Below are 22,957 nucleotides of genomic sequence, written 5' to 3'. Positions count from 1 at the left end.
ATGGAACCCTATGGAGGAAACTCACCTGATGAAATGGAATTTGCTGAATCACTGCGTGGTGTGTGCTGCATGGCCATGCCCATGCCACCGCCGCCACCTGCTCCACCTCCTACAATACCGATGCCACCGACACCGATGTTGCCACCTCCGAGGAGGCCATTCGAATTGCCATTTGTGTGATGATGCGAATTGAGGCCCATTCCATTGACGCCGTCTCCGCCGCCCAGACCGTTCTGTTGCAAAAGCAGGGGGGCCGTGATCGAGGGCGTTGTGGAATTGATGAGCCCGTGTCCATTCTGCATCTGCTGCTGCTGCTGTTGCTGCTGCTGCATTCCGTTGAGCAGCCCTTCACCGTTGACCAGGCCGAGTCCGTTGGCCAGGGCGCCCAGATTGGTGGCACCCGGAACGTAGTGACCATTATTCCCATTCGAGCCATTGCTGGAGCCATTGTTGATGGGAATGATGGTGGTCTGGGCGGGCAGGGTGCTAGAGCAGCCGTGCATCGCCAGGGTGATGACGCTCTGCTGCTGCTGCTGTTGCAGCTGCTGGGCGACACCGCTGCCGTTGCTGTTGCCGTAGGGGCCGGCATCGTTGCCGCAGAGCCATAGATCCTGGTCGCAGTAGTCGTGCGAGTCCAGGGACGAGGGTGACATGTTGACGCCGGAGGGCAACACCAGGCCGTTGGAGGAGGACGTGACCTCCGAGGAAGACTCCTCCGGCACGCGCAGGAAGCCCCCGTTGTTCGACCAGCGTCGTTTCATCATCGTTTGATAGCCGACGGTCGCCGTTTTGTGGCCGTTATCCTTACACGCTCTCTCTGGCTGGGGACAAGCGACTTGTCCCTGGCAAAATGTTACAAAAATTTGAAAGAAAGGCTTGGCCTTCTCTTACAGCTCCAGCTCCTCCGTCAGGCAGGAGTTCGAGTTCTCCTTCTACCGCTTTCTGGGGTGTATGGCTCCCCGACTCAGTGGGTCTTGAGTTTTCAGGCTTTCAGAGCGGACTTCTTTTCGCTCTTCACTCTTGCAGTGTGCACTTTTTCGGAATGTACTCTGGTAGTATTTTCTAGTATTTTTTGCGCACCTGCTTGCGTTCAAAATACATCTTCGCGCGCTGCCTTCCTCCTTCTCGATTACTCGATTAATTACTCTGAACAATCGAAAGCTGCAATAAGAGAGGCGGAATAAAGAGAGGGCCCAAAATGAATCCGAATGCGAACCCGTTTTCGTTTTCTTTTTTCTACGATTCCTTCCACACAACATTTTATTGCCACACTGAAAGAGTAGTACTAGGAGACTAGATAGAAGGTAGAAGTAGTAGTGGTAGTAGTAGGTTCAACGCACCTGAGAGCGCGGGGCCAAGAAGAGCTCATGAAATTTTCATTTCATTTAATTGAAAATTTTCGCCTTACCTTGAACACAGCGCCCGTTGAGTTCAGCTAAGCCCCCAAGCAAGCAGCAGGAATACCTAATTCTTGAATAGATCAAACATCAACCCCACCCTCGCTGGACGGACACATGTTCCCCGCTCCGTATCTCCGGGCGCAAATCTTCTCCGCCGTTTTACCAGGAACCACTCGTCGTAGAGATGGCAAACTTTTGATAGAACATCCAACATCACCTCTGCTCCGCTCTGCACTGCTTTGCTCTTCGGAAATTTATGGTCAGATGCATACGAGTGTATTATTTAACCATTTCGCAACAATTAATTTACTGCGGCAATTTATGGTCTTTGCCAAATCCGCGTCGAAGTTAAATGTCACCAAAAATTGATTGCCTATCTGTTGTGAGGAATGTGTGCTCTCAAATTTCCATGAAATCTGAATCTGTTCTATCCATCATTCAGCCGAGGGTGAACATTTTTTCAGGTCCTCTTGGACGGACAAACCAATCCATTTTATTTCCCTATTTACAGGCATTCCTCGCCTATCGTAGCTGTCGTACATCTGTATCTGTCTCACTTGTCTATCTTTGCTTGTCCTCTCTATCCTCTTTTTTTCTTTGTAACACAAACAAAGTGGCGGAAAAGTGAGGGGATGGGACCTCCCAAAAACCTCTCTAGTGGAAAGTTCTCTGAGAGAGTGTATTCTTTAACGATGCTTGGATGAATGGTGTGGGGCCCCAATCATTGGCATTAGTTACTCTGGCTATTTATTGTATCTGCTGTTCAATCACCCCATCAGCGCCACCATCCTAAATCGATTCCGATTCCCATTCCATTCCCCATTCCCCTGGCGATACCTCATTTGGAAAGCAGCTAATTGAAAGGCATTTAATAAGGGGAAAGTTAATCGAAGAGCGAAATGTGGCGCATAAATATTAAATGCATCACATACAGTTACAGTTACAGATACTCGTAAACTGCACTGACAATTGCTCTGCGATTAGTCATGGTCTAGGTCAGTGGAGGAGATCGTTGGAGGTACATACGAGACTTGGTGTTTCTGTCTCTGGGTCTGAGTCTGGGTCTGAGAATAATTTCATTTCGGTTGCAGTTTCGATGATACATTCGTGTGTGTGTGTGTGTGCACACTGTACTGGTTTTGACCCATGCGGAGCTTTGTACAGGTGAATCATTTGAGGGACAGTCGAGCGACGAATCGATCGACAGTTCCAGCTCTGAGAGCAGGTTAACCCTCTCCCCCTGCCCCTGCTCATTCTCTTTCTCCTGCCATCCGAAGATCCATTAAAAAGACCGGCACTATAGAAGTGCGAGTGAGAGAGAGAGCGGCCTGAAGATAATAAAGCACAAGTTTCTTAAGCGCCAAAAACTGGTTTCCTGCCATCTCGCTCTCTCACACACGCGTGAGAGAGAGAGAGCATGAGTGAGAGCGGAGCTTAGAACAAAATCGAAAAGAATCACGATCCACATGAGTAAGAAGCAGCAAAGAATATCAATGGCAGCGGAGAGCGCAAAGCGGCAGCGGGCAAGCAGAAGCAGAAGAGAGACTAGTCTAAGCTTTCAATTCCACCCTGCGCGGGGAGGGGGGAGGGCAGGGCGGCCTGAGCTGAGATTTTGGCCCGCATTAAGTTAAAAAAAAAAAAAAAGAAACCTGTCGCTCTGTCGCTGTCACTGCCTCTGCCAAATGCGCTGCCTGCTGTGGCTGTGGAACACAAAAACAATGCAAACAGGTTGTTCTTAAGTTTATTTCGATACCCTTTCCGTTAGGGGTATGCTGGTTTCGAACAGGTGTTTGTAATGGAGCAGATGAAGGCTATATTTTGTTGTTTTTATACCCGATACTCAAAATGAGTATTGGGGTATATTAGATTTGTGGTAAAAGTGGATGTGTGTAACGTCCAGAAGGAATCGTTTCCGACCCCGTAAGGTATATATATTCTTGATCAGCATCAATAGCCGAGTCGATTGAGCCCTGTCTGTCTGTCCGTCTGTCCGTCCGTCCGTCCGTCCGTCCGTCCGTCCGTCGGTCCGTCCGTCCGTCCGTCCCCTTCAGCGCCTAGTGCTCAAAGACTATAAGAGCTAGAGCAACGATGTTTTGGATCCAGACTTCTGTGATATGTCACTGCTACAAAAATATTTCAAAACTTCGCCCCGCCCACTTCCGCCCCCACAAAGGACGAAAATCTGTGGCATCCACATTTTTAAAGATACGATAAAACCAAAAACGCAGAATCGGTGAGGATGACCATATCTTCTACAGTGCAAAATCTGAACCAGATCGTATAATGATTATAGCCAGAATCAAGAAAACAATTTCATTCTTTCTCGCTCTGTCTCTCTCTAACACACAGGTTTCATGGTCGGTTTTGTCAATTGCAAAATATGAGTTCAAGGATCTCAGAACCTATAAGAGCCAGAGCAACCAAATTTGGTATCCACACTCCTGTGATATCGGACCTTGACCGTTTCGTGTCCAAATTTCGCCACACCCCCTTCCGCCCCCGCAAAGGACGAAAGTCTGGGGCATCCACAAATCTCAGAGACTATTAAGGCTAGAGTAACCAAATTTGGTATCCGCACTTCTGTTAGATCTCACTATAAAACGTATATCTCAGAATTTCGCCCCACCCCCTTCCGCCCCCACAAAAGACGAAAATCTGTTGCATCCACAATATTGCACATTCGAGAAAACTAAAAACACAGAATCATAGATAATGACCATATCTATCAGATTGCTGAATCTGGATCAGATCGGATCATTTTTGTAGCCAAAAGCAAGAAATCAATTTTCAGTGGCTACGCAGCGCCCGACGTCACGCTCAGACTGATTTTCTGTCTCTCTCGCACGCACTCTTTGTCGTGTGGTTCAATATTAGCGGCGTCTGCCGCAGGAGAGCCATACTGACTTAGTATCGGGTATAACTGTAGAGTTGCGGTGTCCGCAGCAACTCACAACGTTCCACCTCGTTTTATATTATGTTCAATGATTGCAGGGTATCCCAATCTGTGTCTTGATTGTTTTTCGCTCAGAAATATTTCTGAAAAACATTAGCGACGCGACCGAAGAAAAAGAAGAGTAAAGAATCAAGCGCGTACATCTACACACACCTAAGGGCTATACATATGTGTGTGTTTTATATACCTACATATGCAAGATCCGATATACATATGTACATACATATGTATATACGACATTTAAGGCATTTTTATTGCTTTGCGTGTCGCTTGCTGGCTTTGCCTTTGCTGCTGATGTTCTCTTCTCTGCTGCGTTTTGCTCGTTTTACTTGTGTTTTTTTGATTTTGTTGTTGTTGTTTATTCTGGAAGCAAAAGCTTAAGTACAAACACACAAAAAGGTACAAAGAGAAAAGAGTCTGAAAGTCGGAAAGTCAAAAAAGTAGAAAACCGCAGACTCAAGTGACTAGACCGTCTTTCTGGCCCCACACAACTCTCTCCCTCTCTCTCTTGGGAACGTAAGAAAAACAAAACAGAAGAAAGATAAGAATTTGTTACGCCTGAAATGATGGACAGGGCGTGGCGGGGGCAGAGTTATTTATAGGATCCGGAATACATAACATAATGGAAATGACGTATGTGCATGTCCCAAAGGTTACAGCACTCAACAGGTAATATGTACAATCGCATTGAATAATGTAGTCAAAAAATTCACATACTTCATGGTTCCGGATAACATCTGAAATTGGATTTGCGCTCAATTAACTCGAATAAACATCATGGGAAGTGCATTTGGGAATGGCCCATCAATGGAATCAATGGAGCTCTCTTAAAGCTCCTAAAAAGCATTGCCATGAATTGCATCCCAGAAGTAATTATAGTACTTGCCGTAGAGAACTTTCGAGTACTGAAACATCATAATTTCTTGATCTAACACCTCTAAGATCACCTTTAAGATCTAGTCATATGCAATTCTTTCCCCACTTAACACATATTTGACCCTCAATCAGGGTCTGACCCCTGGACATGGACATGGACCTGGAGATGTGTATGTACGGTGGAGGCGGTTCTCCTGCTCCTGCTGCTCCATTCGCTTGGGTGGAAGTATGTCAATGACTTGCACGCGACCACCGAGCACCGACCACCGAGCAGGAAACGTACGAGACCGCCTCCCTTTTAACGAGAGACTCTCCAAGCAACCAACCGACATTCCCGAATGCAATAAACGTTATTAACTGTGCGACAACGACAACAATTGTTGTACACGCCACACTGGGAAGTTGGGAGAACGAGATGGCCGGGGAGTACTGCTAAAGGGGGGCGGGGGGGTCTTGTAGAGCGAAAACAAGGCAAACCCACCCACACACACAACATATATGTATGCTTGTGTATAGGGACTATACGGATCCTTTTAATTTCCTGCTGTTATTTCCATGCACGTAGCAGAGCCAAGCGCCGCGTGATTTCCATTTGCTGGCATGGCATGTGGTGGCGGGGGGACGAGGGGGAACGCAACAGCCTGAAACATATGCGACAAATTCCCTTCATAAGATACAAAGATACCCCATCATCGCTGGCCTGACAACCTAACGGTGGTTTCTGTCTTTCACTCTCTTTCAGTCTGTCTGCCTCTCTTTAAACCCAAAAACTGGTTGCGCTTTTGCTTTTCCGTGAATTTTGTTGTCGTTTCGATTTGATTTCGTTGTTGGTTTTCTTTCTTGGGCGCAGAAGGGCGGGGGGTTTGCTGATTTGGTTAAACATGCAAAAATGGTGCCATTCAATTGACACATATCCGATATTTTTGGCCAAAAAAAAAACCAAACAATTCATATGGAAAAACTCTGCAAAAGCCACACCAAGGCTTGTCCCCGATTAGGAAGTTCCTATCAGCATATTCCATTAGGATAATATCATAATCCCACATAGCACTCTATAAAACATCTACCAATCCCAATCATTGTTTTTCCGCCAGCTGTTTTTCCTCCCAGGCAGATCTGTGCCGTGCCTCAAAATCAATTAGCAATAAGATTTATGGCACTTTCGTTGCCATTTCATTCTTTGGCTTTTCCAGCACTCGACAAAAAAAAACCAGAATATACATATGTGACATGGCACGCGTCTCAATTGGATGCCCGGGCGCTGCGTAGCCAGTGCAAATTGATTTCCTTTTGGCTATAAAAATTATCTGATCTGGTCCAGATTCAGCAATCTGATAAATATGGTCATTATCTATGATTCTGCGTTTTTATTTTTCTCGAATGTGCAATATTGTGGATGCAACAGATTTTCGTCCTTTGTGGTGGCGGAAGGGGGTGGGGCAGAAGTGCGGATACCAAATTTGGTTACTCTAGCCTTAACAGTCTCTGAGATTTGTGGATGCCCCAGATTTTCGTCCTTTGCGGGGGCGGAAGGGGGTGTGGCGAAATTTGGACACGAAACGGTCAAGGTCCGATATCACAGGAGTGTGGATACCAAATTTGGTTGCTCTGGCTCTTATAGGTTCTGAGATCTTTGAACTCATAGTTTGCAATTGGCAAAACCGACCATGAAACCTGTGTGTTAGAGAGAGACAGAGCGAGAAAGAATGAAATTGTTTTCTTGATTCTGGCTATAATAATTATACGATCTGGTTGAGATCTTACATTCTAAAACATGTAGTCATCCTCTACGATTCTGCGTTTTTGGTTTTATCGTATCTTTAAAAATGTGGATGCCACAGATTATCGTCCTTTGTGGGGGCGGAAGTGGGCGGGGCGAAGTTTTGAAATATTTGTGTAGCAGTGACATATCACAGAAGTCTGGATACAAAACATCGTTGCTCTAGCTCTTACAGTCTTTGAGCACTAGGCGCTGAAGGGGCCGGACAGACGGACGGACGGACAGACGGACAGACATGGCTCAATCGAGCCAAGAATATATATATGTATATACTTTATGGGGTCGGAAACGATTCCTTCTGGACGTTACACACATCCACTTTTACCACAAATCTAATATACCCCAATACTCATTTTGAGTATCGGGTATAAAAAGCCATTGGTATGTCGTTTCACATTGCACGGCTAATCGGGCACGGGAAAAAACAACAACAACTATAAAATTGTAACAGCTACTAGGAAAACTGTGGAAAGTCATGGAAAAGTCTGTGATGAGCGCGTCATCGGCAATTGTCTGCGAAAGTGTCTGTCGACAGCTCTCAGGCATGTGAAAGTCAGAGCCAAAGAGCTAAAAAAAAAACTACTAAACTGGTTCCCCGAGCTACGAGGCACCTGGCAGGCCAGTGCTAATCAAATGGGGTGAGTGGGTGGAGGGAAAGACAAGGGTTTCCACCAGCCAAAAGTCGAGCAAACGACTGACATGATAACGCGCCGCACTCAATGCAATTGCCGGACAAAAGTTTAGAGGAGCGCACTTCCGTAGGGCCCCACAGACAGAGAGACAGGTGGAGGCTGGCTGGCTCTTGACCCAGTCCCCCCTCTGACAGTCCCCACAACATGTCGATCCGTTTCGGAGAGGGGTGGGGGGTACATTGAACCTGCTTGAGTCCGGGCTGATACTCCTCCACCTGTTGCCAGAACGAACCTGGAGGTGGGGGGCCCCTAATGGCGGTGCATGTTACACACACTTTGTAAATTGTTATAGTTATGGTAGAAGGCTATTAATAGTAGCAGTGCCATTAAAGCGATGTTATTGCAGCATTATAGATATTCTAAAAATATATATACAGACCCCTTCAACTAGAAATACCGATTTCTACCCTTAAGCTATGATAAAACTATGTTTTTCCGACTATCAATCAATACCAAAAACGCGTTTAGAGGTACATTTATCTGTAGTTAGTTTGTTTTTCCTCTAGAACCTCTGAGAAACTACACAAACAACATCCGAGTGCCATATGATGATGTACCGTCTGGCCATTAAGTCTAGAATTTGCCCCATGACGAGTGCAGGGCAGGGCAGGGCGGGGGGCACCCCGAAAACACGGCATGACATGGAATGCTGCTGCTCGCTCCTACATGTGTCTTTACTGTAGATTCCTCGTATTTGCATAAAATCGCATTAAAATTTGCCATTTTGCCAACTTTAATGTACCATAAAACACAGACACAGAAAAACAGCAGTAGAACCACAGGGCCACGGCCGGGCTCCATAGGAAACAAGTAACTTTTTTGCCTGTTCTGTGTCCACAAATTGTAGCAAAAGAGAAATAGCGAAAATAATGTGCAAAAAATAAAAGAAAGAGACGAGAATTGAAGAAAAGAAATGCCAAGCCAAGCCAAGCCGAGTAGAAGGCGAAAACTTTAACCAGGAACCCGCCCAGGAAATGGGAGGAGAGCCTCCCAGGGGAAGGGGCAGGGGCAGCAGCTGGGGCAGGCGCAGCAGCTGGGGCAGGGGCAGAAAATTAATTGTGGGAGAGTCTAAACTAATGTGGGGACGGAGCCCGCGTTGCTGCTGTTACCTAATGCCTCATTAGTCGCCTGAAGTTAGGCAACGGAAAAAAGGCTTTGGGATTTTTTTTATAAGATAAATCTAATACACATAAAATTGGGGTTTTATGTCCACAAAAATGAGATCTAAATTAATTAGAGAAACCCAAAAAAGAAAATAGATCCCCAAAGGGGTTTACAAGATCACAAGAATAAAGTTTTCCCTATAGATAGAGGCTTTCTTTTTATAGGGTGAACCTTTTTGTTTGCAAATTTTAATTCGTATAAGCTTTTGAGATGTCATACCATCTTTTGGCCAACTAATACTTGACCCCTGGCTTCAATTTCAATCGAAATCTCATTGAAAGCGGCTTAGCCATTCATTTTGTGTTCCCAAAACCAATTAGAATCCAGTTTGAAATTATTCTCAGTCCTGTGGCACTTGAAAAACTGTTTACACCACATTGAACACCCTACGACGAACAGCAAGAAGTACATTATGCGTAAATCAGTGGAGTAAATCGAATTCCAAAAGTAATATCAATGCTGCTGCCTACTCGAGCAGCAACACAATATTTTCCATGTTTTCGGCATTCCAATTACAGATTCAAGTGCTTCCCCCCTCCAGAGAAAAGATTTACATATATATATATTGGATGTTTACGCAGGAGAAATGTACAATTTTCAGCCTTTAATTGGCTTGTTGGCAGTCAGTCAGTCAGTCAGTTGTCATGACAATAATTAATGTATCACCAATCGAACGGCACAGGAACATGTGTATCTTTCCCTCAGAATGTATCTGTACTGTATGCGTGTGTATCTTGGCATTGAAAAGTGCCGCACATGTGGGGTTAATGTTGTTTTCTCTGCCGAAAGGCAAATGGTAAAATGGCGATGAGAGGTGACAAGTGAGTCAAGACAAGCCACAAAAATACACACATTAGGTTTTAGGTTTATCCATAAATTACAGAACTTGTTGCGTTTTCAGGGTACCCTTTTTTCTTTCAGTGGACCACAAAATGTTGTTGTTGTTAAAGTTAAGGAAAACGAGGTTCTTAGGACTATACTGATCTGTTTTCCCTTACCATATCCATCAATATAGTGCGCCAATTCAGCTACTAATCCACAGATATCCATGAAAGATAATCAAAAAACTGGTTGGTATTCACTTTGACTGATATTTACTCGATTGTAACTGGTAGATGGGATGCCTGCACCCTTGAGAATAATCACACGCGCTCCACACGAGTGCTCTGCTCTCAGCTCTCTTCTCTTCTGCTGAGAATGTATCTCCACGATTTGTTTGCACTTTGCAGCCACTTTGCTATATAATATCTATACAAATATGAATATATTTATATATTATACATTATATTATTATTATACTATATATTATATATTTATTTTAAGAAATATACTTTCTTCTTTCCTCTAATTTGTGGTTGGGTTCTCAGCTACAATGCGTTTTGTTTTGTTTGGTTTTGTTTTGTTTTGTTTTGTTTTGCACTTTCTTTCGAATTGCACTTGTTGTGGGGGCTATTTATTTATTATAGGGGCTCTCTCTCTCTTTTCTTTTTCTTTTTTGTTTAACATTTTCTCATAGACACTCGTACAATATATGCAACATTTGGTTTTTATGGGGGGTGTGGGTTTTGGGGGATGTGGGGGGAAACCTTTCTTTGTATTTTTGAAATTTCTTTTTTTTCGTATTTAATATATTTTGTATTTTGTATTTTTGTTTCGTTTCTTTTATGTAAATTTTTGTAAGCAAAACACAAACAGCGGACAAAACGAGCACACGAACGGGGCGGCGAGCGAACGATCGAATCGAGCGGCGAGCGACCGTGTGCGGACCCGTGGAGAACCGTTAACAACAAAATCCAAAAAACAACTCAACTCCAAGAGCGAAACCGAAACCGAAAACCAAACGGAATGCTGAACGCGACGTCGGCAGCCGCCAGGCCACCAAAACAGAGCACAAAGTCGTCGGCGTCGCTCTGTCGACACAAAATTATTCACCATGAAACTCACCACACCACACCACAGAGAGAGAGAGAGAGAGAGAGAGAGCGAGCGAGAGTAAAAGTCGAAAACGGAAACAGCGCTACAGTTAAATGTGAAACGCAACACGGACACACACACACACAGATACTCTCCCTCTCTCAGGCTTGAATGAAAAATGCCGATGCAATCGTCGCTCTCCCTCTCCCTCTCTCGCTGTGTGTTTACTCTCTCTCTCTCTGTCTGTGCCAGTGCCATCATCGCTTTCCTTTTATTTTATTCTGTTTCTCTCTGTTTTCTATCGTGGAACAAAAGCAATCGAATCGGAAATGGAGCACCCAAATGGGGTCTATAAGCACATACATATTCATTTTTAGATGAAAATTTAACAATTTCATGGATTTTTAAAAGATTTTTAAGGTCCCAAAAGTATTTGGTGAAGACTCTAAAGAAGTTTCGGCATGTATCTGTGCGATCTACTGAATAATAACCTTTACAATCAGTTGATTTATCATGAAACCACTTTCCGGCGATACAAATAAACCACTTTTAATAAATTTATTTAGATTTCTTAAAGTATGTACATCTTTGGAGCCAAAATTCAAACTTCTGGGGATCTTCAGAGATCTAGGCTGTCAAATTTCTTTAGCCAACCTTCACTTTCCATCGACTAGCCCTCATTCTCAACCCACAATCCATGCAGAAACACTCATAATGTGTGTTCCACCTGCCCCAAAGATACATTTATTATCTCAATAATTCTTGGCCCATTGAAAAGAATCCCAATTATGAGAAAAGAGTCCTTAGCAGACCTGCTCACTAAATTGGAACAATTCCAATTCGATATATGCATGTATAGGAGGAAAGGCGCACGCAGAACAAAGGAAAATGAAATTTTTCCCCTTGGGCAGAGAAAAAGAATTGAAGAGACGTAATTGATGGAAAAGCAGCCACCAGATCGACAGAAGTCATGCAACAACACCAACAGTAATAACAGCAACAGCAACAACAACAAATGTATCTACGAGTATGTTTGTACAGAATGTATCTACGAGTACGTGTACGTTTGTTTGTTTGTCTGTCTGTCTGTATATTTGTACAATGATTGACCGTCGCCGCCGTCGTCGTCTGTTGGGCGGCGTATAAATTGCACATTTCAAATACATTGTGGCTAAAAAGTAAATGCAAACCGAGATACAGATACACGCTCTCTCTCCATTCTCCTCCTCACCCTCCTCCACCAGACGGGCGGTATATCTGTGTGTGTGTTTGTGTGTGAGGCAAGTTCAAGTGTAGAATGCAATAGAGAGAGCTGCAATCGAGAGAGAGAGAGAGAGAGACGAGACCTCTATCTCCTGTCTCTATCTCTCTGTACGCATACATGATGCAATTATATAAGGTGGTCTCGTCGGGAGCCGAAGTTCGTTCGTGTTGTTCCTTATCGTCAGTGCATGCTTGCTTGTTGATGATGAAGGTTGTTCACGGACGAATTTTTTGATATATTCTTAGCCCTTATGTCCCGACAACAACAAAATTATAAAAAGCATATAAAAAAAATACCACAGAACTAAAAGTAATCTTTATATATTATGTAAAAGAACATTTTAATATATCTAAAAATGTTGAAGAAAAATTATTAATGGCTGCATAAAATTTAAATATTAATATATCAGTAAAATCATTTTATTTTAAAATTTTAGAACCCACGGGCCTGCTAAGGGTTAATCAACATCAACATATACCGTCTCACTCAAACTCACTATACTATGTGCCCTTCACTCGCACTTATTGATAGCATACGTTAAGGGACTAACTTTTGCCGACGAGACCACCTTGTATAATTGCATCATGTACGCATACGCATAGAAAAGCCGGCAAAGGCAAGGGCAGCCCCAGCCGCAGTCCAAAGGCAGTCCCCCAGTAGATAGGTGGCAGCGGGGGGACAGAGAGAGCCTAGACTGTGGTGAATTTCTCTCTCTCTTTCTGTCTCATTTTGGGGGTTGTCGGCTAGACACCACATTGAACCACAAAGAGTTCAAGATTGAAAACACAAAATATCAACAATGACAGCTGAGTAGAGTGCCCCACAGTGTGGTTGCGAGGGGGGGTATGGAGAGGGGGCCCTCCATCTATGTACATCACTCTCTCTGTATCCCTCTCTCTCTCTCCCACTCTCTATCTGTTTGTGTGTTTGTTTTATCCAGACAAATACAGCTGCCGCCCAGAAGAGGCATTCTGCATTCAATGATGTCTGCCACAGATTTTGCCTCTCTCTCTCTCTCTGCCCCCCTCCTCCACCAAGCAACACTCGCCCTTCCTCTGCCTTCTCTAAACCCACCCACACACACACCCCCTTTGGACGCTTCTTGGCCGACTGCCAAACGACGAAGACTCTCCTTCGCCTCCGCCTCCGCCTCCTCCTCCTCTGACGACAGTTCAGTAGTACAGTGGAACAAATTTGTTTGGGTGTGAGTGCAACAGTCAGTGTATCTCTATGTGTGTCTGTGTATGCAAGCGAGTGTGTGTGTGAGAGACAGAGCGTTTGTCTAGTTGCGGGGGTGTTTAACGGTGTGGCGGCGGGGGGGCGGGGAGAGAGAGGAAGTCGTGTGCACGCCGTTTGTTGGGGTAGTTCGCCGCCAGAAAAGATAAATAGAAATAGAGAAATAGAAATAGAAGAGCAAAGAGGAAACTGAGTAAAGTGGCAAGTGGGTAGAGATGTCTGATGTATGGCATGGCACTGCGCATACCCTGGAGTGTGAGGAGGTGAGGGGGGGGGGGGGGGGGGAAGGCTAAAACAAAAATATTGATAGAAAGAGATAAGATATTATTTTTTTAAATATTTCCACCTAGTTCTGGAACAAAAAATTGCCGGAACTAGTTCTAGAAAAGTCTCAGTTTATTCTGGAAAAAAACATCCTTAAGAAAAGTCCCTAGAACTAGTTCCATCTCTGACACTTTCGAAAAAGGAACTAGTTCTGTCTCTCGAACTAGTTCTGTCTTATGGGAAAACACCTCTTTTAAACCACCCATTCCCGATTGCTTACAACTCACAGACACATTATGTATCTGTATCTTTACACCAGCTATCTCTCCACTATGCATGTGTATGTGGGCATCTGTGTGCACTCGACGAGGGAGATAGTGGAGAACAGCTAAAGGAAAAGAAAAACTTGTCTACATGGCTCCGATGCCTGTCGTACATGCTGCAACATTTATGCGAAGACACACAAATCCACTGAACGAGAGACCCCGACAATGAGAGACAAACCGTGCACCACTACCACTACCACTACCACCAACACCAGAGCTCCACGCTCTCTGCACTGCTCCACCTCCTTATTGGATGCAGACCCCCGACATGGGCATCGACATAATAATAATTTGTTGGATTTTCTTTTGCCAGTCTGGTTTGCCTTGTTTGGCGCGGATTCGTGGCGGGTTCGGTGAGGTTTCGGGTTCGGGTACACACACACACACACAGCGAAAGAGCAGTGGCATTGGCCCAGGGGGCACGTAGAGGCAAGAGGCAATGGCAAAGTCAGGTTTAATGTCGTTTAGTGGCTCGGCGGCTTTTTTTGCCGTTGAGGTAGTCAAAGCCACGCGACAGAGAGCGAGAGAGAAAGAGCGAGACAGCGAGAGAGTAAGAGTAAGAGGGAAAGGCAAAAAGGGAGCCCCTGACATCAAAAGTGGGCTGAGGCCGCAGCGCTCGTCGTCGTCGTCGCGGGCCAAGGAACTACTGAAAGACAGAAAGACATGCAACGACCGACCGACCGACCGAGCCGTGTGGGCAAATAGTCAAACATCGGGTATCGGTGGTTGTTTCCCGATAAGCATCTATGAATGGGTAATGTAATGTAATGGGGCACTGCCGGCCAGCAGAGTCACTGCAGGATGGGGGCAGGGGGCAGAGGCAGGGGACAGCGTACATTGCAGTTGTCCAACAAGAGCGTGCAAGTACATACATGTCTTCGTATATAAGTTAACACCCTAAGAGTTCAATACTCTTATTTCCAATTAAAACAAAAAAAAGTATAAAAATTCTTGCCCAATAGTTGCCCAATAACAATGCGCAAGAATTCTGTCACAATTTACACAAAAAGTAAAAACCATTTCCTGCCTAAAACAAGAACCGAAACATTGTATTTCTGGAAGTGCTTATGCGCTCCACTTCAAGTCAGCACTTCACGAGAAACCATCGCCCCCACCCCGTCTTCGACGTCACGACTGCCATAATGTCGACAATGCATTTCTGATGACTCCGCTGTTCTTCACCCCCAACATCTCCGCTGTCGCCACTGACGCCGCCGCCTACAATAATTTTGAAGACCCCAACAATTCGGCCTCTGCCGAAGTTCCTCTGCCGCGTTCATCGATAGGTTTCTTTAAGAATTATAATTCTAGATTTAAGCAGTCACATTCTGATATTCAATAAAAGCACATCGCTAAAGTGAACAGAATCAAAATAATCTTTTATTTTTTCCTTCGAATAAGGATAAAATTAACTTATATATTCCAATACATAAGTGGACCTTAAATGGGTGGTGGAAGGTCGCGCATGGCACAGTGGGATCAATTGGCAACAAATGAAAGTGCAAAATGCACTTAATATCGAAGAAATCTGATAAGAATTTAGTTAGTTCATATAGGATATCGATGGGTACTAAGCTAACGATGGTAAAGCATGAATTGAGCGTCGAAAGATGGAAGAGTTGCATTCAGAGAACAGTCAACAGGTTAATTAGTCGATATATCGAAGTAGATCGATTTATCGGTCATCTTAAATAGTGATCGTAAAGATTTCTCGATGGAATAACAGTTTTTAATCGAATAATATCGATAATTTGATATTTTATCGCTAGAACAGCAGGATTTAATCGAATAATATCGATAACTTGATGGTTTATCAATATAATAACAGCTTATAATCGTAGAGTAATATATAGTTGTCTCGATAATAGAACGGACCCCTCAATAGACCTTAATTCTATACACAAAACCATTCCCTTTGCGGTTTCTATGCCATAAATCAAAGACATTAGATGGCATAATAATATTCCTCCCGCAGTCACAAAGTGCACTTTACATTCCAGTCTTTAATGTAGAATTCGTATCGAAATAGACAAAAGCCGATTATCTGCGTATCGTTTTCTGTTCTGGTCCCCCCCTCCAGACAGTGTCTAATGCTTTCTTCTTATCAATTCCGTTTTTTGGCGCCCATGGACAGCCGCAGGCAACAGCCATCGGTCGATTGAACATTTAATTTTATATGAGCCGGCAATTGCTGGACTTCTGTTTCTCATAAATACTTTTATTGCAGCACTTACCATTCTACCAGCTATTGGCATAATATAAATGGAAATTTATTCCAAAGAATCGAACGATCTTATCGATAACTCACCTGAAAAGAAACAAAGATACAAAGAATTTCATTAATTATCATCTATGGAGTAAAATATCAGTAGTATCATAATCTAGTTCCTGTCCAGTAGATACTCGTCGCAGAAGGTCGATTCATTGATAAACGAAATCCAGTTTGATTCATAGACAAGAAATTAGCAACAATCTCCCCGTCCATTTTGTAGTTTAACACATTTTCAGATACATTTGTGTGTCGCTTCTGTTTTTCCACAATTCCGCGCCATCCCCCTGTTTGGCGGAAAAACCTTGACTGACTGCGAGTGTTGCATGCTTGTGAAGCATGCAATTTTCCCCCGAATAAATTTGCATTTCCCACTGCAGAGAGCCTGCTATTTTTCCGAAATTCATTCATGGGAGTCGCGACGCGCCAGCATTAAAAATCTTTATTATTATTTGTTCACGTTTCTCGTGTCACGCCAGAGCCGGAGACAGAGCCAGAGCCGGAGACAGAGCCAGAGCTGAAGCTCAAATGCGAAATGCAAATTGAATTTTAAAATTGCGACCGACACTTGACGGCCTGTCTACGAAAACACAAAAAAAATATATAAACGAGGGGGAGGGGAAGGAGGGGAAGGAGGGGAACGTTGTGAGCTGCTGCCGGCACCGCAACTCTACAGTTATACCCGATACTAAGTCAGTATGGCTCTCCTCCGGCAGACGCTGCTAATATTAAACGACACGACAAAGAGTGCGTGCGAGAGAGACAGAAAATCAGTCTGAGCGTGACGTCGGCGCTGCGTAGCCAGTGCAAATTGATTTGTTCCTTTTGGCTATAAAAATTATCTGATCTGGTCCAGTTTCAGCAATCTGATAGATATGGTCGATATCTATGATTCTGCGTTTTTAGTTTTCTCGAATGTGCAATATTGTGGATGCAACAGATTTTCATCCTTTGTGGGGCGGAAGGGGGTGGGGCGAAATTCTGAGATATACGTTTTATAGTGAGATCTAACAGAAGTGCGGATACCAAATTTGGTTACTCTAGCCTTAATAGTCTCTGAGATTTGTGGATGCCCCAGATTTTCGTCCTTTGCGGGGGCGGAAGGGGGTGTGGCGAAATTTGGACACGAAACGGTCAAGGTCCGATATCACAGGAGTGTGGATACCAAATTTGGTTGCTCTGGCTCTTATAGGTTCTGAGATCCTTGAACTCATATTTTGCAATTGGCAAAACCGACCATGAAACCTGTGTGTTAGAGAGAGACAGAGCGAGACAGAATGAAATTGTTTTCTTGATTCTGGCTATAATAAATATACGATCTGGTTGAGATCTTACATTCTAAAACATATAGTCATCCTCTACGATTCTGCGTTTTTGGTTTTATCGTATCTTTAAAAATGTGGATGCCACAGATTTTCGTCCTTTGTGGGGGCGGAAGTGGGCGGGGCGAAGTTTTGAAATATTTTTGTAGCAGTGACATATCACAGAAGTCTGGATCCAAAACATCGTTGCTCTAGCTCTTATAGTCTTTGAGCACTAGGCGCTGAAGGGGACGGACAGACGGACAGACAGACATGGCTCAATCAACTCGGCTATTGATGCTGATCAAGAATATATATACTTTATGGGGTCGGAAACGATTCCTTTTGGACGTTACACACATCCACTTTTACCACAAATCTAATATACCCCAATACTCATTTTGAGTATCGGGTATAAAAACAGCAAATAAAAGCATAAAACCGCAATATGCCAAACCACCGTCTCAGTCTACAGGGGAGGGGAGGGGCGTGGGGGCACCCAGCGCCCCATTGAGTGGGGCCCCCCACCACCATTCATTCCCACCTCGGTGCAGATCTCTGAATGGTTCTGTCCAGAGCCAGACACAGCTGAATGGAATGGATATTTAGCTTGTGTCTGGAATTTGACAAAATAATTTACTGATGCTGGCTGCCAGTTTTTTGTGAGCTATAGACGAGACGATATGCAGGTGTACAGTGCGTTTCAGATACATATACATATACATTATGCCGACATGCGTGACATTATTTCATTCCAAGTGACAATTTGAGGCGTTGTTGCTGGCACTAGAATATTTTTTCATTCCCGAGTACACTCGTGCACTCGTAAATTATATGCGAGCGAATGTTTTGGCATCCTCCAGGGTGCTAGATCATGATGCAGCCTGACAGCGTAACCAGCCATCGATTGCATATTAAACAGTAGTCCGGGCGTCTGCCTGCGGGCGTGTGCACGGGCCTGGCCTTGGCACGCCAGCTATCTATAGTAGTTTCCTGCGGAAAATGATAAACAAATGGACAGATAGACAGCAATTCATCTGAAATCCACATGTCAACACTCAAAGGGGCATGGACACTGGTTGCAGCTGTAATTAACAGCAGAATGTATTTGCAAGTTGTCTGGCTATGGTCTTTCCAAGGGTCTGATGAGTATACGGTAGGTATTTCCATGCTTTAGAACCTTCAAGATCGGGTCTCCATAATTATTTCATAGTTTTCATGGCAACGATCTTTTTGGCAGGGTATTGTCCCTGTCCGAACCTATCGATTCTCTCTTTGTTTACTGTAACCTTGTAAGCTGTGGTGGAAGTTTTGTAGGGGTTCTGCGTGTGTAGGAGCCAAAGTGTGCAACACGCGCCAGAGCTTAGGGCTTCCCCTCTCCCGCCCTCTCTCTCACCAACGATGTCTGACAGCTTTGACCGGGCGAGAGCTAGCTTCTGGGATGACGGAAATAACTGCAACGCACTTTCCACAACACAATCTGCGTTTTACTCTATTGGAAGCCCAAGTGTGAAGTCTGGTCCGTTGCTGCTGCTGTCGGTCGCACCATTTTGTATGCTTGTCAAACAATTAATTAGTGCACAATTCTCTTTCCCGTTCTCTCTTTCTTTCTCCTTTATTTTTGCTTCTGCCTTGAACTTGTTTCGCCTTTTGGAGCAGAATCGATTGAAAGATCTCCATTGTATTGAGCAGCGGTGGGCACGTCATCGATACCACGTGATGCTCGAGACGCACAAGCGAAAGAGAAAGCCCGTCAGATTATGCATGTCGTGTGCATGACGACAGATTTTGATGCTCACAAGCGAAAGCTGCCAAAGAGAATGCCCGAGAATGGTAAAAAACCCTCATACATGTCGTGTGCAGGACTCGGCCGGAGCGAAAGAGAAAGCCCGTCACATTATGCATGTCGTGTGCATGACGACAGATTTTGATGCTCACAAGCGAAAGCTGCCAAAGAGAATGCCCGAAAATGGTACAAAACCCTCATACATGTCGTGTGCAGGACTCGATCGGAGGTTCGTAGATAGATTGGTGGTTTCTTGTGGGGATACTGAAGGGACCTGCCATGTCTTCTTTTGGGGTACTCCTCCCATTATCGATAGTCTGTTTGTTTTAACTTCTTATCGTTCCTCAAAAAACCTTTCACAGTTGTGAGTTGCTGCGGAGACCGCAACTCTACAGTTATACCCGATACTAAGTCAGTATGGCTCTCCTCCGGCAGACGCCGCTAATATTAAACGACACGACAAGTAGTGCATGCGAGAGAGACAGAAAATCAGTCTGAGCGTGACGTCGGGCGCTGCGTAGCCACTGCAAATTGATTTCTTGCTTTTGGCTACAAAAATGATCCGATCTGATCCAGATTCAGCAATCTGATAGATATGGTCATTATCTATGATTCTGCGTTTTTAGTTTTCTCGAATCTTCAATATTGTGGATGCAACAGATTTTCGTCCTTTGTGGGGGCGGAAGGGGGTGGGGCGAAATTCTGAAATTTGGTTACTCTAGCTTTAATAGTCTCTGAGATTTATTGATGCCCCAGATTTTCGTACTTTGCGGGGGCGGAAGGGGGTGTGGCGAAATTTGGACACGAAACGGTATCACAGGAGTGTGGATACCAAATTTTGGTTGCTCTGGCTCTTATAGGTTCTGAGATCCTTGAACTCATATTTTGCAATTGGCAAAACCGACCATGAAACCTGTGTGTTAGAGAGAGACAGAGCGAGAAAGAATGAAATTGTTTTCTTGATTCTGGCTATAATAATTATACGATCTGGTTGAGATTTTACACTCTAGAACATATAGTCATCCTCTACGATTCTGCGTTTTTGGTTTTATCGAATCTTTAAAAATGTCGATTCCACAGATTTTCGTCCTTTGTGGGGGCGGAAGTGGGCGGGGCGAAGTTGTAGCAGTGACATATCCCAGAAGTCTGGATCCAAAACATCGTTGCTTTAGCTCTTATAGTCTTTGAGCACTAGGCGCTGAAGGGGTCCGGACAGACGGACAGACAGACAGACAGGGCTCAATCGACTCGGCTATTGATGCTGATCAAGAATATATATACTTTATGGGGTCGGAAACGATTCCTTCTGGACGTTACACACATCCACTTTTACCACAAATCTAATATACCCCAATACTCATTTTGAGTATCGGGTATAATAAGGAAAATCTGATTCTGATTAATCCAAAACGGGGAATGCTCTTGCTGGGAGTAAAAAGGATAAGGATAACGATCAGCATACGATCATAAGGAGAGCGTTCTGATCAGGGCACCATTCTGGAGCATTCTCTCAAATATCCTACCCAAATATCGTTGCCCATAATCGGGATATACCTTTCGTTAGAGTATCGTAAAGCATAGCCTGGTTGTGGCTTCTAAAAGCCACAACAGAAACAACAAACAAAATCAAATGCAATTATTAGACCACGCATAAAAATAACAAAATAAAGCATAATTTTGTAGACATAGACGAGAGCACTTAATAATATTATCCCCCACCCCCCACGCACACGTACAACCAATAGGGGAGCAGTGGTTGACGAAGGGCGAGGGGAAGTCTGACATCCGTCTGGCAAGGACCCCGAGACACACACAACTTATTAACACGAACCGCGAAAGTTTCATTTCTTTGGTGCCCAATTTGCCCTCTAATTGGGTCGAGACATTGCACGGGGCGAGGGTGAGGGGAGACGGCAGAGAAAACCTTCTGTAAAATTCCATATAGCAAACAAAGCCTCAATCGAAGCAGTCTCCTCAGGGGCATTCACCGAGTAAGCCCTGCTCCAAACGTATTCCCAATCACTATCAGACTATCGTCTCTCCACATAATCACACCAGAAATTTTCAGCAATGGAAAACCTAACGATTGACAGCGAACCAACAAACGACAACAGTTTGGCAGGGTATGTGCGGGCATACCTGTGGTTGTTCCTGGGGTTTTTTGCCCTGGTCAAGGCTGCTCAGCTCCTGGATCACTACTTTATCGCAGGTCTGATGGGGAGCTACAAGCCCCGCTCGAAAGAGCAGATGTGGCTGCAGTACCAGGCGATGAAAGAGCAGAGCGACTCTGAGTTGCAGGAGCTGCGTCAGAGGAACACGAAACTGGAGGGCTTGATAGCGGATCTGCAGGAGTGCAATCGCCAGTTGATCAACGAAAACTGCAGCCCCCAATCAGCAATGGGCGACAAACAGATGGACCAGGAGCCGAAAAACCCCCACAATCTCTTCATAAAGAACAATCACTTCCACCTGACCAATCAGGTGTTCGTCAAGGAGGGACGCTTCGATCTCAGCATAAAGAACCCTTCGCTGGCGACAAAGGTGGAGCCCAGTATCTGGATGAAGTACCTGAAGCAGCGCAAGTACCTGATATCCTGCCAGTCCATTGTCGATCCCAATGCCATGACCAAAAGCACTCCTGGGCGCACAGAACCCGCCATATTGAGCACCGAGGAGATGCAGAAGATACAGGGTGAGTCGATAGCCGATAAATCGAATAATCGAATATTCTGAAAACCTGCGTATCTTTCAGGCATTAGCTCTTCTGCCTAGCTCTTCGTACTTTTGTGTTATGGCATTAAATAAATTTGTTAAGGTTTCGGCAGCATAGAAAATCACAAAAAAATTGTACCCAAAAACGCTAGAAATATCAAAATGTTTTTTTGGGTGTCAACTAATCGATTAAGTGTCCCTTATAGGTCTTTATCGATAGACAATCGATATGGGTATGTTGATGTTTAATTTTCTTATCGAAAGCTTTGAGGAAATCTATCTGTTTGGAATCAAACTTTCTCCTTAGATTTTATCGAAAATATATCGTCTTATCGATAATAAATATCATAGCAACCAGAGTTTTCGCTTAAACAAAGATATAGCTGCTTCTTGGCATCTTAAAGCGGTGATAGCTATCCCTTGCCCCGCAAACTCCTCCCCGCACAGACAGGAGCGTCACTCGGGCAGCATCAGCGAGAATCGATAAATTTCGATGTCCCTTTTCAATCATTTCAAACGGAAATGTCGAATAGACTTTTGGTTCGTGTTGATTTATTTGCATATACAATAAATAAATACATTTACTTCTTTTATCCAATTTCCGCTAAGAGCAAAACCGTTTCTATTTGCTCTTTCCGACTACCCCAAACACCAGCCCCGGACCGGCCCCACGGCTCCCCGGCTGACATCTGCCGAAGAGGAAACAAAACAAATGCAAAAATATGCGTCTGTCCGTCGAGTTTTTTCCATGTGGAAGCTGTGCCGTACCGCTCCCTGGGACCGCCAGCACGATGACTTATCAACGCAGAATTAAGCGATTGCTTTCTACTCTCCCTCTCTCTTTTTTCTCTCCTTTCTTGCTCGGCTTGCTGCGGGGTCAGTGGCAGTTATCATTGCAATTTTGTAATTAGTCGCCGGCTCAAGGTTAAATTCTCGCTGCGGCACAGTGGGGCAATCTCTATTTGGCTTTTGGGCCTCCTTCTCTTTCTCCGACTGCTTCGCTCCTTCCGTTGTCCCCCC

General features: G+C 44.4%; 1 protein-coding gene and 1 pseudogene across 1 annotated transcript; one reads left to right on the top strand and one right to left on the bottom strand.

Annotated features, from left to right (window-relative positions):
* LOC117192330 overlaps positions 1 to 10,114 on the bottom strand; it is a 122,240-nt pseudogene extending 112,126 nt beyond the window's left edge.
* Positions 10,115 to 21,208: 11,094 nt separating this feature from the next.
* Positions 21,209 to 22,122, top strand: LOC108159347. Its single transcript, XM_017292554.2, has 2 exons — positions 21,209 to 21,917; positions 21,978 to 22,122. Exons 1-2 carry the CDS (start codon positions 21,296 to 21,298, stop codon positions 21,995 to 21,997), a joined length of 642 nt encoding a protein of 213 aa, XP_017148043.2. The 5' UTR covers positions 21,209 to 21,295; the 3' UTR covers positions 21,998 to 22,122.
* Positions 22,123 to 22,957: the final 835 nt, after the last annotated feature.

The sequence above is a fragment of the Drosophila miranda genome (assembly GCF_003369915.1).
Source record: "Drosophila miranda strain MSH22 chromosome Y unlocalized genomic scaffold, D.miranda_PacBio2.1 Contig_Y2_pilon, whole genome shotgun sequence".
Taxonomy (NCBI): Eukaryota; Metazoa; Arthropoda; class Insecta; order Diptera; family Drosophilidae; genus Drosophila; species Drosophila miranda.
Note: the sequence above shows the minus strand (reverse complement) of the source record. Positions and strands in the feature narration are given on the sequence as shown.